The 16,856-nt window shown below is 39.2% G+C and overlaps 2 protein-coding genes and 1 long non-coding RNA gene across 7 annotated transcripts in view; 1 reads left to right on the top strand and 2 right to left on the bottom strand.

The window, feature by feature from the left end:
* The window catches only part of LOC105922141, a 42,161-nt gene extending 27,677 nt beyond the window's left edge, over window positions 1-14,484 (bottom strand). For all 4 annotated transcript variants that reach the window (XM_036130486.1, XM_036130488.1, XM_036130487.1 and 1 more), the window contains exons 1-4: window positions 14,404-14,484; window positions 12,621-12,738; window positions 11,884-12,195; window positions 11,108-11,401 (exon numbers count right to left, since the gene is read on the bottom strand). In XM_036130486.1, the coding sequence (XP_035986379.1) occupies window positions 11,108-11,401; window positions 11,884-12,195; window positions 12,621-12,666 (652 nt within the window). In that variant the 5' untranslated portion in view covers window positions 12,667-12,738; window positions 14,404-14,484. The remainder of the gene's footprint in view (window positions 1-11,107; window positions 11,402-11,883; window positions 12,196-12,620; window positions 12,739-14,403) is intronic.
* LOC110368380 overlaps window positions 1-16,856 on the top strand; it is a 718,672-nt gene that overhangs the window by 564,118 nt on the left and 137,698 nt on the right. The window lies entirely within an intron of this gene.
* Window positions 1,053-2,251, bottom strand: LOC118559879. The gene is made up of 2 exons (XR_004928992.1): window positions 2,180-2,251; window positions 1,053-2,105 (listed from the first exon to the last, which is right to left on the bottom strand). It is a non-coding gene; the product is annotated as an uncharacterized LOC118559879 (long non-coding RNA).

Genomic DNA, 16,856 nt, shown 5'->3' with positions numbered 1-16,856 from the left:
AGCTTTGCTGAGTTAGCGAGAGTTGGCAGTGTCCTCTAGGCTGGGCAGAGAGCAGCCAGAGATCTTCTGGGCTGCATTGATGACCCTCTGCAGCGCTCTCCTGTCTGCTGCTGATCACCCTGCGTACCACGCTGTGATGCAGTATGCTAGTATGCTCTCTATGGTGACTCTGTAGAAGGTCACCAGCAGCTTCCCCTCAGTGCACTGACTCAGCACGATGTGGAGCACTCTGGTCATAGCATCCTTAGGGGATCGGTTTGCCTTAAAGGCAAACTGGTGGGGGTCTAGAGTGGGAGGCATATCATGATGTGCTGAGAGACCAGGCTCTCAAAGCACTTCATGACTACAGGCATAAGTGCAACAGTCCTGTAGTCATAGGGGTTTTCCACTGTATGTAGAGAGGAGCGTGTTCAGTCCTCTTGCACCTCCTGTAATTTATTATTACCTCCCTGGTATTGATGGTTGTGCTGGATGCAAGACTGAAAGCTAAAGGGGACCAGACTATGGACCTTCCTCCTGAGCCTGAGACCTGTGGACCTGATGGTTTCTATTTAGAAGCAGCTCTAAACTCATCTTTTAAAAGTCACTGAATTTTAATAATACTTATTACTGTATCAGTGCTTTATTTAGCAGTTTCATCTTGCTGTGAACCTCTTTGTAAAACCTATAATATATAGATATTAATTAGTAAAATGCCTACTGTAGTAACAATTTTGCATGAAAACTCCACAACTTTTTATTTTGCTGATAGTTACTTTCACTCTGGAAAGACTTTCTTTTTTCTGGACATTGGAGATCACAATTGAGGCCACCATGTGTGCAGCTGTGTGTTGTAGTTAAAGCAACCACACCTATAATTCCTGGTACAACAGACCTGGTGTTGATGGAACTCCAACACAGTGGAAGCTGACCTGAGATGTAAAACTGAATTATTCTCCATACCTGCAGCCTCCTTCTATCAAAGCTGCAACATGGTGGCTTTAGCAGAATGATTGAAGAAGTGAAGGCAGCTCTGTGGTCTGTAACATCTCAGTCACACCAACAGCAATAAATGAATTCAACCAGATTTTATTCAAGTAAGAAGTGAAGATGAACAATGAATAAAAAAATATTGTTTTTACATGTTTGTCACTGCAAGTTTCTTATAGTATCAAGTTAATTCTGCTGACCCCTAGTGGTAAGACTAAAAAATGTCCACTTTGCTTTTTCTTTAGTAAACCATACAAGTAAACTTGTAGCTGTTTTTATTTGTTAAGGTTAATATATCACACCCTCTGTTCCTTTTCAATTCAAACATCATTCATGTCTAAAGGAAAATAAATGTTCTGTTGGCTCATCATGTATGGAGGACCTCCATAATCATGCAGGTTTCTTCAGAGAAGCTGTGCAGCTGACAGAGCAACAGTGAAACATGTGAAAACTTGGAGGTTTAGTAACAAGCTTTGCTGAAAGGTTCTGAACTATTTTCTGCAAAAATTCAGGATAATTCAGTGAAAATCATTTCAGATAAATCCAGAAAATCTCAGATCTGAAAATGTGGAGAGCAGGAGGTCAGAGATCAGATCCAGTTTGTTCAGAAGCACAGCTCACTACCTTGAACCAGTAACTGGCTAAGATCAGATGATATAAGTTTGTTTCTACTTTGTTGGCAGAAAGTTGTATTTTACAGAATGATGATGAGTTTATGGTAAATTAAAATATAAAATACATTTGATAAGTTCATAAATTAACCAGTTACTGAATATTGATGTTGAACCTCTTTGTTTCCCTATTTACAGTCCACAGTTATAACAAAGCTCTATCATATAACTCACTAACTGTATATTTCTGCTCAGATTGTATTTACACTCATTAAAATGCAACAGCAAACGGTGCAGCACCAGCTATAAATGAATGCTTTAGTATCACTGACACTTAAACTCAATGGTTCACTTCCTGGAAAAAGGTCCATTAAAGGCAGAGGTGTGAAGAGACGTTTTATTTCCTTATGTGGTTCATTTTGTCTTAGCGATGCTGCTGCAGAGACTGCTGGGGTCGATGTTCACCTCCGTCTTATTTTTAGTCCTGATAGAAGAATAAGTCACAGAGTCTTCGTCCTGTTTGACCTGCAGCACTATTTCAGTTCCATTTGAAAGACTTTCCACTTTCATCTATGTTATCATTTAACATGTTTCCAAACCTTGTGCATAATGGAGCTGTTCAGTCCGGCCCCCATTCACATGGTTTTATGGTTTAAAAATAACCCTCCTCTGAGTAATTAGGGAGAAATTGAGATCAGATTATGATACATTTCACAAAGTTGAGTAAAACGAATTCATTCAATCTTCTACCAGCAGATTAGATTAAATTGTATCCTTCATTGATATCACAACGTTAAACAAGCAAATTAAAATGGGACTGTTATAAAATTGCTTATTGGGTCTCTTACCTTTATCTTATTAGACATTCTGTCCTTAAAATTGTCAACAGTGGCATAGGTCACAATGGAATACACCTCATCCTGGGGAAAATGGACAGTAAACCTTTATTTACTGTTATAATACAGACAATCTGCATCTTTCTAACCACATCAGCTCTTCTGTCTTATTCTATTCTGCTGGATTTGTCTTACTGCTTCCTTTTTTTATTTTTTATTTTTTTATTTACCCAGGAATCTATCATGAACTACAAAATGGCTGCTGATCAAAACTGTGGCAGTTTTTTTATTCTCTGACAAGTTTAGAAAAGAGGAAGCAACTGTTCATTTCCTGTGACTTTGCACTTCATGACTGCAAAGACGATGAAGAACCGTCAGACCTGCTTTTTAGCAGAACAGATCCACAGAGGTTCTGCAGCCACAGCCCTCCATGCTGCACTGTCCCATCTGGAGCATCAGGGGAGAAATGTGCAGCTGCTTTCTGTGGACTATAGCTCTGCATTTAATACCATCCTGTGTCTGTGAGGATGGCAGACTTCTACTTCTTCAGGCGTCCTATCAATGCTGTACAGAGAGTGTTTTAATATATATTATGAATGTGTGATACACCAGCATCACAGCAGCTCAGAGAGAATCGCCCCAGAGGGTCATCAGAGCTGCTGAAAAGATTATCGGCAGCCCTCTCTGCAAAAATTACACTGTTCCTGTGTAAGGACATATCACATCCTGGTTACGCTCTGTTTTAACTGTTTCCATCAAGCAAACGCTACAGAGCATTAAAAACCAGAACCCGCCGTTTTAAGAACAGCTTTTACCCAACAGCAATAACCACCATCATCGCTGATGAACACATCTGGTATGCAATATGCTCACAGAGAGTGATGGAATATATGTGAGGAATGATTATTTGTAATTTTTATGTTTTTTAAGTGTGGCGCACAGACTGGTTGGCAATTTTTTTAATCTTGTTGTACTTGTTACAAATGACAACAAATGTATAATCTATTCTATTTGTTTCAAATATAGTCCCAATTTTCAAACCCATTCTTGAAATATGAAGAATAATTTGATGGTTTCCTTTGGAGTCTGTTAACTATAGAAAATGTGTTTGAGTGTGGCAATACTCACATGATGATGACTCTCTTGGGCTGAATCTTGATCTTCCAGATCAAAAGAAAAAAAAATCATTGTAATTATTTTCACAATTTTTTTTAATAATCATATTGAACTTCTGCTTTTTTAACTACTATCAATGATAGCTATGGAAACAGTTCTTCCTTATTCTGAGAAAAGTTATTTACGGCAGAAAGAGCAATGACATAAAAATGAACATAAACACAGCTCTTTGGGTTTAGAGAAATGAACATAGAGGATGGGCAGTTTACTATAATAACTAACAAAAACAACTAATAAACAGTCAGAGGTCCTTGATTGTTTTAGAAATACACAGCAGTCAGTGTATTATCTACAGTAGGAAGGGCTTAGACAGTTGCCTCTTCTAAGAGATTAAAGACGACTGCACACCCAATGTGTTACCGCACACAAAACTCAATTTATATTTCTTGCATCCTACACAAGACATTTCTTTCTGGGTTGCAGAAAGTCCAAATTCATTGGACTTTGTGTATGAACCTTTGCACCAAGCTCCACTGGGTGCTCTGACCTCCTGCCTCCTATCTTGACCAAGTCTGCCTCTGCCCTTGCCTGGATTCATCTGCCTCTCATGTACGACCCAAGCCGGGACCTTGGATCTTTGTCCTGTCTCTGCCCCTGATTTGGAACCTCTGTTCAGTGTGTGCCACTTGTTATCATCTTTCATTTGGATTCTGGACTCGCTCCTTGCCTAGCCCTTCTGAAACTTCTACCCTGGGAACCGCATCACTGTTTAGGAGCCCCGAACTGACTACGACTTCCCGTCCGCCTTTGCCCTTTTTAAATGCACTTCAGAACAAAATGCAACAACATGGGATTTGTAGATTTGAGTTAGGCGCAGGGTTTTTCTCACACCCCAGTTCTCCAATTGCCACCTGGAGTTCTAAGCAGATCTGAGCAGGCCTGGAGGTGGAGCAGGCCTCTTGGGGGTCGGCTGGAGCTGGCACTTCTGCTCTTCCTCCGGATTATAGAAGGCAGGGTGTGGGGGAGGCAGCGTCTTTGGGTTTGTTGAGTAGGCTCTGGTTATCTGGCCCGTTCGGTTCTTGTTGGCCCCCTCCCTGGGTGGATTGGCCCAATTGGGAGTATAGGATGAGTGGTGAGTGCGATTATGTGTACTGCGTGTTCATGTGGGGGCACTAGGGTGTGAATGTGTGAATGAGACTGTGTATGTGGTTTTCTATTTGTCTTTATGTCAGGTTGGGTTTGGACTGCCCCCTCTCCTCAGACATCTCAGATTTCCACTAGGTGGGGAGCCCCCTAGTGTTTTTTAGTTTTTTTTAAAACTAAAAAACTGCCAGAGCAACCTCCTTTACTGGACATTTCTAGAATGATGTCATATTTGTCCAGAGACATCACGGTTTCCCGGATAGTCAAACAAGAAGAGTGCAAACTAGAAATGCAACAACTGCAATACCAATCATTCTAGAAGATGACAATGACTCAGGAGCTTTATTTCAACCTACTTCACTCTAAAAACCCAGCGTAAAACAGCTTAAACATTGGTTGAAATGTAGAGGCCTTAAAATGAGCGTAAAGAAAGCAGTATTTTTATACAACAAATAACAAAGCTGACGGATACTCAGAACATGGTCAGCTCCAGTGATGATTTGTACCAGGTAAAGCAGCAATCTAAGACATATCAGAGTGGTTTATGAGAAAACATTAAATATTTAAACTAATGCATCCCAATAAATTAAAAGGAGCCTGATTCAGTTAACTGGTTCCAGTGTTTAAGTAATGTTAGTGGTAATTAAACACCAAGACAAGGCCAGGCCCTGATCCTAAGAACCAGAGCTATCCAAGCTCCAGGACAGCTTCTACATAAGGGGAGAAATGGACCAACAGCCCACCAACAGACAAATAAATCTTTGTGGGCTCATGAACACAAACCTAGTGTCCAACAGTTTTTTTATCTTTTAGTTTTGCTGATCTATACCAGTTTTGGTTCTAATTAGTTTTAATGAGGTTCTGATTCAGCTAGCAGCATGATGCTGCTTGTAGCTTAGGTTTTGGGAAGCAGGGTAGCTGCTCTCCACACTCTGTTTTATATCTGCACAATTTTGAGAAATGTATCATGATAATTCTTTTTGGACACAGCCCAGACCTCTATGATTAAAGAATTATCTGTAGCTTCAGTGATGGATGCAACAAAGAGCACAATCATAAGAAGCTGTTCTAAACCACATCAGCTGCCAATACTGAGAGGTCTTTTTCACCCTCCATCCTCTAAACTTTTATTTAGTTTAATGTTGGTACAATAGAAATATATGCTGTGCTGCAGCTTGCAAAGGTCCTGTTCTCAGTGGATGTTTTAGGAGTGATTATATCCAGTAAAAGCTACAGGTGACAGCGGTCCTTTGGTAGTTTATTAACAACAGTGGTGAGTTTCTAGGTTTTTTTAACCTATAGTTTATTCTGATTGTCTTAATTATGTGTGAGCTGTTAATGAGAGTTAATGACCTCTGGGTTTCTGTCAACATGAGAGTTGACAGAAACCCAGAGGTCAAGTTCAAACAGACTGGAAGAGAGCTGCTGTTTAATGTGGGCAGTAGGTTCTACTTCTTCTCTTCACAGTAAACCAAACTGTCCTTTAATTTGTCTCAGCCTCATTAGAAAGAAAACAGATCTTCACCTTCAAACTGAAGCACAACGATCAGAACCAGTTCCAGAACCAACATCTCCTGTCCTTCTATCAGCTGCTGAACACTGAGAGACTTTTCTCTGCTGCACATCTGAAATAATTAATGTTATTTCCTCTTTGTGACTAAATTAATGTATGATCTGATCTTCACACCAACATCACGTGTTCTGTCATTTTGCTCTCTTCACACTTTGATGATTTTTTTACTCAGGAGGCGGTCCAAGTTGTTGCTGTGAGTGCATGACTTTAGCTGAGCTCCGTCACCAAAGTTACTGCAGTGAAAATGTTAGAACAAGTTTACATTCAATAAAACAGCAAATGAAATTTTATAATTTATAATAAAACGATAGCTGCCCACATTTCAAAATGTCAAGACATTTCTGCTAACAACACTGCTGGTGATGTTTTGATGAACTCTTCACAGTTATTCAGCTGGAAAGGAGCTCCTCAGTATGATGGATGAAGACAAAATCCTTTCTCTGCCTGTTACTCCTATAAAACCTCCAAATAAAGGAAAGACAGCCAAAGACCGCTCATCAGATGTGATTACTACCCTGAGTTGTCCTATCAATGCATATTGGCTGAGATCCCTGATCCAAGAAACCAAAGCAGAAATTATGGATCTGAAAGACAGCACGCACTCTGTTTCTAAGCAAAACAGCAGAAAGCAGCTTTATTATGAAGATTAAAGGTGTGCTGATGCTTCAGAGGACTTAGTGGAGAATCAGCAGCTACGTATGGGGTTGATTAAAGTAAAGGTCTACCTGGTGTAATTAATACCATCCAACATGTTGGCACAATGAGAGTGAATGGCTCCAGGAATGGCTCCATTTTCTTCAAGAGTCCACACAGCAGCAATCAGGGCAGCTGCAGAAATCTCCAGACACCTGCAGCAGCACAGGATGTGGTTCTGAAGACGTCTGCAAGAGCGACAGAAGCTGATAAACTGTGGCCAGCAGTGGTAAAAATGTCTCTTTGTAGGAGGACGTGCTTTTCTCTGATAGCACGTCCACAGGTTAGTGGCTGACACCAACTCAGTGAGGTTTAATGAGCACTGAATAAAAGACACGCTGGTCCTGACAAGTAGATCTGTGGGCTCCACAGAGATGATCTGGATCAGTGAACTACTGACCCACTTCAGGCAAACTGATTGGGAGAAGCAGTGCAGTCAGGTAATCTGATGTCCAGGCATGGGTAATACACATGTGATCAGGGGAACTGGCTGAGGTCTCCAGAGGGACACAGGCAATATGTGAATCCAGGAGGAAGAGTCGGTCACCAGTGACACACTCCAGACAGAGGAAGAAGACGATTCTGAGGTCCAGGCTTGAGTCGGTAACAAGAGGCTGCAGGACCAGGCGGGGGCACAGGCAGACAGATGAGGTCAACGAACGGTTCAGGGTTCGGTTTCCAGAGCAGTAGAGATGATACGAGATGAGCCGAGGTTTTGAAGCATGTGTCGAATAACAGAGGGAGCGTTTATGAAAAGCAAGTATAGAGGTGTTCTTCATTCAGGGAAAGAGCCGAAAACGATGATGGCCAAAGCTTCCAATGTTTCAATGTTGACCTAAATGACTGATGATGATAAATAGAATCCACCTGTGTGTCTCTGTGTAAATTTAGGAAATAGTTTACTACTTACTTTCTATTTTAAACTATTTCTACGTTAATGAGAGACATTCACTGAAAACTTTGCAAAGACTTTGTGACAAACATCCTAAGTGGTGAATTTTATTTATCTGTGTACTTTTTAGAACCACAAAAAGAACTGTAACGTGGACTAAACTGAGAACCTAATAAACAGGACAAATTAAATCTAATCTTTAATTTGAGGCCTGCAACTTTTCACTAAGAGAAACCAGGTCTTTACTTCAAGGATGCATCTTATTCCAAATAAATTTCCTAATGAATGAGTTGATCTTGGAAAACAATCCAGCAGGTGGCAGCAAAGGAATGGTAATATGGTCATCTTTAATTTATCCTTCCTATCAAAGAAGTTGAAAGAGATATTCATCTTTCTATGTCTTTGTATATTGATTCCACCACAGCCTTGTAGTTAACCGAGATTATAGTTTCTAAATGGGTTCTATCTTGATAAGGTTTGTAAGGTTGGGTGCTTTAAAACTAAACAAGTGTTGTGGAGTGTCCTGACCTATTTCTGCAATAAGCAGCATTAATGATGACTTGAACATGTTTATTTTATATATCCAGAGATGCTGCCACATAACTCACTCAGTCCCAGCAACTCTGGTAGGGAGGTATTCAACCATTTTAAAAAAAGAATTACATCATCAGACTTAGTAAGCCTTTATTGCCATTTAACTGCACATGAACAATTTACATATGAGCAAAATGTTGCTACAACCCTTAGAGTAAAAAAACAGAAGAAACCTCAGTGTTTGTCAGAAATGCAGCAACAAACCTAACAAGGACAATCTCATCTCTTCCTCCCTGGAGAGAAACGTTCTCTCTGGCAGTTGTTCTGAACGTTATGTGTTGGACAATATGATCAGTGCAAGTATATATAGCAGCAGGATACATTGCAACAATAAATGGAGCATATGATGATGCAGATAGTACATAAAGCAAATAGAAACTAATACAAATATTTGACAGGAATGTGGCAGCAAATAGAAAAATATATTTTATATGTACAGAATGTGTTAAACATAGTGATTTTATGTTCTGTGTTACCATCAGTTATCCCATGTATTTGAAAGGAACGACCTTAGTGCTAACGGATCGACAGCCAGAATAAAATGACAGGTAGTGACAGCAGCAAACCTTGTGGACATCTTCTTGTAGTATTAAATAACTCTGAAATGGTCCCACAATTTTAAAAGTTCACCTATAGAATATAATAGCTTTATCCACCTTTAAAGAAAGACTTCCCAAATCCAAATCTTATAACAACATCCAAGTTGACTCTCTTCTATCAAACGCTTTATTGATATGAAAAGAGAGAGAGAAGCTGTATGTTTTTCTGCTTTTTGGTCATGCAAGATATTTAAAACATGTCTTACATTGTGAAATCTCTGTCTGCATTTAATCAACTCATTTTGATTGCAATAGCCGGGAGCATCTCCTCTAATCTTTTGACCAAAGTTTTACTCAGTATTTTTTTGGTAGTCAGACTTCTAGGAAGCAAATTCCCACAATTATTATCGGGTGTTCCTGGATTAGATAAGATAATAATTATAGCTTCTCTCATTAAAATTGGAAGACAAACTATTAGAACACTAAATCAACATGTCATAAAGGGGCTCAGGCAGTTTATCTTTAAAATATTTTTATAAATCAACAGGGAGTCCATCTGGCGCTGCTGCGTTACCGACCTTTAATGAATTTATGACCTGTGAAATATTAGTTGTATTAATCTATTTAATTAATAACTCTCTTTCAATCCAAAGCAGGCACTTTAAACCCCGCCACCTCCCAGTCACAGAGCGTTCCACCCCACCTGGTTCGGCCATTTTTGTTGTCTGCTGGGAAACGGTCTAATGAATTATGTTAGTTAATACATTTTCATTTATCCAGTTGTAACGTTGGCCTCCTTCAGCTTGGACTACAAAATCCCTGTGAGAAATAAAAATGGCATGCTTGAGAACTTTATTAGCCAGAGGTCCATTACCTTGTTTAACAGCTCCGTAGCACATACATTGATGTAATTGTTAAAAAAACATAAAAACCTGATTGGAAATAGAGAAAAGTTAATGGATTAAAAAAATGTGACCCAAACAACCACTTGTGTGAATTTCTCTCCACGGGACAGTTAAGCATAGCGCTGCCCATCATAACATGTTTACATAATTATCAGCACTAATAAGGAGGTTTGTGTTTAAAAAATGGCTTAACATTTTAAGCTAAATCCACTTTTCTTGCCTTTAAATACATTTTGTTTTGTAGTTGGAGTCTCTAGGAGTGCAGAAAGGTTGATGAAGATTCTCAGTCATCCAGGTCATGGTCATTCCAAAAAAAGTAAAAAACAAAACAACTGGATTTGTTTTCTGTAGTTTGAAGACGTTTCGCTTCCTATCCAGGAAGCTTTCTCAATTCAAAAAGTCTGGAGTAATGTGGAGTACCAAGCTTTATACTACAGCCACGCTTTAACGACCGCCCATTACTAAGGGCTGGACCTGTTTCTGTTGGATTTGCATGTTATCTAAGCCATTACAAGGCCTTTGTTTGGGCAGTAGTATAAATATTGGTACTCATCATTACTCCAGACTTTTTGAATTGAGGAAGCTTCCTGGAGAGGAAGCAAAACGTCTTCAAACTACAGAAAACAAGTCCAGTTGTTTTGTTTCTTACTTTGAGAAGAAAGGTTAAATCTATTCTCTTCAGGTGCTGATTAGATATCTGTATATTATGTTTGGGTAATAGTTTTCAATCTGTTCAGTTTTATTTATTCCCTATCATGTTTGTTTTTATCATTGACCTCACAGCTGTTGCTGTGTAGCTGAAAATCAAGGTCATGGGCTGTATTTTTATTTATTGCTGCGATTGTGTCTATAAACCACAACTAAATGAATTAAATGTGAAAAGGAAGAGGAGAAAAGCATAAAATGTCCCCTATAAAGTTGACTTTATTGATTAAGCTTCAATTGAAAGATCCAGTAACTATTGTGGTTCTGAAAGGACTCCAGCACCTGTTGTGGTTCTGTGCTCCTCTATAAATCTGTTTTCCTAAGTTTGATAAAAACAGCAGCAAGAACCCCCAACAGCAGGAGAACCCCGATCACTGCTCCAAGGATGATGAACATGATGGTTCTGTTGGCAGGAACTCCTGTTAAAAGACTCAAAGATTACCAAGCATGCAATGCAGGTGTTAAAAAGGCATAAAACAAATAAAAATGTATATCAATATACATACATATTATTATAAGATGACATCCTACCTTTAAACACAGGTGTGTAGTGAGCTTCTACCTTCACTGTGTTGTCCTCAACAAACTGGCAGGTGTATCTTCTGTTACTGCTGCTCTGAAGCTTCACAGTGAGATTAGAATCACAGCCAGTCTGTCCTCCAGACTTGAACCCAACACCTTCACCAAGCAGCTCACTTCTTGTCTCATCCACCCAGAGGAGGCTCTTCTCTGGACAAGGAACCAACCCTCTGAATGTCTCCAGAGAACACTGTAATGTGAAATCTCCATCCTTTGTTGGATCAGCACCTGGTGGAGATGGAGAGACTGAAAGAAAACATTAAAATAACATTACAGTATCAAAATATTATGACAACTTTTTATAAAATGAGAAAACCTACAAGGTAACTTTTATTTTTAGGGTTATAAAAAGCAGCCATTCCATGAAAACATTGCACACTAACAGCTGAGAGGAAATAAAACAGTGGACCACTACAAGTTTTATTAATGAACCTTTACTACCACAAAACAAATAACACATGATGAAAGTAATAAAGCTAAATGTTTAATGTCTAAAAACAAACAAAATACCAACAGATCTGGTTCTAGTCTAGGCTTCACCCAGATGATAACGACACATCCTGATCTAAACAGCCAACTCTGACAGAACAACATTTTAACTTCTGACTGCATCAGATATTCATCAGAACTGCTGATGTCAGAAACATCTGTCCACCACAAGTATTTCACAAAGGTAATCAGAAGGAAAGGGTCTGACAGCGTCAGATCCTTCAAGTCTACAAACTCACCGGTCAAAACACTCAGATGTACATAGACATCAAAGATTCCTGAATCAGGTCGACAGGTGTACCATCCAGCATCCTCAGCAGTGATGTTGTTGATGATCAGAGAGCATTTACTGTCCACATTTAACCTGGCAGCTCGAGGTGAACTCTGAACAACTTTTCCATCCTGAACCTCCAACGGAAAGCTTGAGTTTGTATCTCTGCTGTATATCCAGTTAACAATGGAGCATGAATAATAAAATGAAGGACTGTTACAAGGTAGAACGACATCATCTCCAGGTTTGTGATAGAGAAAAAGGACTTGTCCTCTGATGCCTGCAGCAGAGAAAAAGACACATTCAAGTTTTACACACTTCATTCTTCACAAACACAATCATGAAGGTGAAATTAGTTTATTTAAGTTCCATTATGTTTGATTTATTATTAGATTGTTCATTTCTTTATTTACTACCTTTGAAAAAAGCTATTTTAGATATTTTCCTCTCGACAATAACTGAAATTTAATCGTCGTCAGTTTGAGAACAAAGAAAAAACTGTTGAATCTAAATTTTCTGAACATGTTCAAATATATATTATATAAAACCTGAATATTTGGTCAAAAACTGATTGACTAATAAATGCTACACACATGAACTTCTCCACATACTAAATGTCAATCCTCATATCTCTATAAATATCACAGTAAACCAAAGTGTCCTTTAATCTGTCTCAGCCTCATTAGAAAGAAAACAGATCTTTACCTTCAAACTGAAGCACAATGATCAGAACCAGTTCCAGAACCAACATCTCCTGTCCTTCTATCAGCTGCTGAACACTGAGAGACTTTTCTCTGCTGCAGAACAGTTTTAACTGAAGGACCTGATTGTAAAGAACATAAAACATCACATCAATGACGTTTAATTTATATATATATTTTGTACAACATGATGTAATTTCCTTAGCATGAGCCGTCAAAGAGGAACTGTGACGTCTGCTAATGAGCTGCAGTCAGTCCACTAACAGCCAGCAGCTCTGAGACTCTGCAGACAGAGCAGTTAAACCGAGTCAGAACAGAATCCAAACAGGTCAAGATGGACCCCTGACAGCAGAGGGGTCAGACTCAGACACATGGGTCAAATTCGGTCCATGGGATCACTCCAAATGTCTACTAGAGTTGACCCACTGCTGCACTTATTATGTCTGAGTTGGCTTGCAGTTTGTAGTGCTCTCTCTTTTTTTCTAATTTAGACCTTTAGGGTCAACGCAGAGTCTTAAAACTCCATTTTTCTTCCAGTCAGACTGGTAGATTCTCCTACTTTCCCTACTATTCTTTTATCTGTGAGGGATTTTGTTTCTTTTCTTACTCTTTCTTTCAGGAATTCAGATTATTTTTGCTGCAATAATCACTAGAACAGCATTTTCTATCAACTTTATTTTATACTTTTTTGGTAGACATACACCTTGAAACGTATTAAAATATATGATGATCTCTGAGTCTTGATTTTTTTTCTTGCCGCTTTCAGCGTCGCCTCTAGGTGGCACTAGAGGGCTATAAATCCCAGCCTTTCACTTTGCTTTAATCCAGGGACATCCAGGGTTTGTCCTCTTCAGATAGAACAAAATGTGTCCAAAGGTCGTTTTTCCACCTGGGAGAATTGCTTTAAACTCCCCTTTAGTTGTTAAAAGAAAGAAAATATATGATTGCGCTGTATTTGTCAGCACAATTATATATTTAAACAAACTGCACCTTCTGCAGCTATAGCCTGTCCATTAGGGAGCAGTGGACACATTATGGCACTGGGAACAATTTGGGGCAGAGTCTTGCTCAGGAACCAGTGGCAGTCTACGGGGATCGAACCCGCGCACTTGCAGTCCTGTTCAGAGCTCTAACCACTGGTCCACCACTCTCCAGTTCTAGATTTCACCTTGGGCTTGTTGCTGATTCTTTTAAAGAACTTCCTCAGCAGTATGTTGACTTGTGCAGCTTTCTGTCTTCCTCAGGACTGCTTCACCCTTTATAAACTATTTACTAAACTAATAAACTGCCTCCACATACAGTGATGCGTCATGTCTGTCTGTCTTCTAATGCTCCACATTTCTATTTGTAACGTTGCATTTTGTAAAGTATATTTTTCTCTACCCAGTTTTCTACAACCTTTTTCATCTGCAGCCACTGCACAGCAGCAACTCCTCCTCACTTTGTGACAAAAGATTTAAACTGTATTCTGGTTCTTCCTGACGGCAGACACTAACTTCTCTTTACAAAGTAACATCTGCTTCTTTTAATAGCTGCTCGATTTGGTTTCTAATCATAGAATCACGGCTGTGTGCAGATGTTACAGGATTAACTGTTTAAACGCAGATCTGTTAAATGTTCTTAAATAACGAGGCGTGGTCCACGTTCAACAACTTTAATGTCAGATCTCTGGGAGCTCCGTGCAAAATATCTAGTTCCGTACGGCAGCTCTTTAGGGTCAAACGGAATGCAGATGATAACAGTATTAATACACCACAATCATATTGTAATCGATTCTGAAGACATACCGTTCTTTTGTTCCGTTATTTATCTTCTTTCCGTCATTTTTTTTGGCAGTAAGCAAGAAACTAAATGTGTGCATTACTGCCCCCTGCTGGTTTGGAGTGTAGGAAACAATGCTGCACTTCAACGTGGGTATCTACTTGCCCTAATCATATTATATTGATCAACTTCGTTTTTCTAAAAAATATATAAAGTTTTTAATAATTTGACATCATGGCTCTTTTTGCAAGAAGAAAAAATATATAATTATATTGCAATAATTGTTTTTTAAGATTTATAAATTATTCCAACACATTCTAAAATTTCATTCTATTGTTTAATTTTCTCCACAAAACGGACATTTTCCTGTATCATGTGTTCGCCTATTTTAAATGGTGAACAATTAAATCCCGTGTGACTGAATCTCAGTCTTGTTATTAATTGAGGACAATCTCATCTCTTTCGCCCTGGAGAGAAACGTTCTCTCTGGCCGTTGTTCTGAATGTTATGTCTTAGACAATATGATCAGTGCAAGTATAGCAGCAGGATACTTGATGACTGAACATGTTTATTTTATATACCCAGAGATGCTGCCACATAACTCACTCAGTCCCAGCAACTCTGGTAGGGAAGTATTCAACCATTTAAAAAAAAGAATTACATCATCAGACTTAGACAGCCTTTATTGCCATTTAACTGCACATTAACAATGTACATAAGAGCAAAATGTTGCTACAACCCTCAGAGTAAAAAAACAGAAGAAACCTCAGTGTTTGTCAGAAATGCAGCAACAAACCTAACAAGGACAATCTCATCTCTTCCTCCCTGGAGAGAAACGTTCTCTCTGGCTGTTGTTCTGAACGTTATGTGTTGGACAATATGATCAGTGCAAGTATATATAGCAGCAGGATACATTGCAACAATAAATGGAGCATATGATGGTGCATATAATACATAAAGCAAACAGAAACTAATACAAATACTGTGACATTTGTCAGGAATGTAGCAGCAAATTGAAAAATATATTTTATATGCACAGAATGTGTTAGACAAAGTGATTTTATGTTCCGTGTTACCATCAGTTATCCCATGTATTTGAAAGGACGACCTTAGTGCTAGGAGATCAACAGCCAGACTAAAATACCAGTGGTGACAGCAGCAAACCTTGTGGACATCTTCTTGTAGTATTAAATAACTCTGAAATGGTCCCACAATTTTAAAAGTTCACCTACAGAATATTATAGCTTTATTCACTTTTAAAGAAAGACTTCCCAAATCCAAATCTTATAAAAACATCCAAGTCCACTCTATTCTATCAAACGCTTTATCGTTTGAACAATTAAATCCCGTGTGACTGAATCTCAGTGTTGTTATTAATTGACCTTCTCTTCTGTTTCTCCTTCCTGCTCTCATTTCTCCCTCTCTCTTTTGAATCTTCTAATAACATCTTCCTTTTTCCTTCATTCCATTCTTTGTGCCACTTTTCATTCACTGCTAATTAAGGTCCTTGGCTCTGATAGGCTTGTAGTTACTCTAAAGGTGATTTGTCCAGAGAGTGTGCAGGTCAGCTAGCTGATGTCATCACAGACATTTTAAACACCTCGCTGGACCAAGCCACAGTGCCACCATGCAGAGTTAACTCTGTCTCCATCATTCCGGTGCCGAAGAAGCCAAGGACAAGAACACCCACGTGCAGATGCTGTTCCTGGACTCCAGTTCAGTGTTCAACACCATCATCCCACAGCATCTGGTAGGAAAACTGGAACATGCTAGACTTCCTCACTAACAGACCTCAGTCGGTCCGGGTGAGACAGAACACCTCTGATGTCATCACCCTCAGCACAGGCTCCCTTCAGGGCAGCGTCCTGTGCCCCCTGCTGTTCACTCTGATGACACACGACTGCCTTCCCTGGTTCACCACCAATCACATCGTGAAGTTTGCCGATGACACAACAGTGGTGGGCCTGATCAGAGATGACAGTGACCGGGACTACAGAGAGGAGGTCCTGAACGTGGAGAAGACGAAAGAGATCATCGTTGACTAGTCCATGCATTTGTTACTTCAAGGCTGGACTATTGTAATTCTTTACTATCAGGAAGTCCACAAAATGCAGTTCAAAGTCTTCAGCTGATCCAAAATGCTGCAGCAAGAGTTCTGATGAAAATCAACAAGAGGGATCATATTTCTCCAATTTTAGCTTCCCTTCAAAAATTAATTGACCAGTAAAATGATTTCAAGGAGAGTTTTCTGCCAGACATTGACAAATATTGTGATATATTTTGTTAGTAATTCTTTCTAAAAGCCAAACAAATGTTGTGAAAAGCTTGCCAAATGTCTACGACCTGCCCATAAACTATCTTTGTTCCAGCTCAATGTGTTCAAAAGAAGACTAATTGGGTGGAAACCTGCCTAATTTGGCAATACTGACTACACTATTGCTTTTTGTTTGTTGGGTGTTAGATTAAGATTTTTCAGGAG

The sequence above is a fragment of the Fundulus heteroclitus genome, unplaced genomic scaffold (genome assembly GCF_011125445.2).
Source record: "Fundulus heteroclitus isolate FHET01 unplaced genomic scaffold, MU-UCD_Fhet_4.1 scaffold_36, whole genome shotgun sequence".
In the NCBI taxonomy this organism is placed as follows: Eukaryota; Metazoa; Chordata; class Actinopteri; order Cyprinodontiformes; family Fundulidae; genus Fundulus; species Fundulus heteroclitus.
This window is presented reverse-complemented; position numbering and strand designations above follow the sequence as displayed.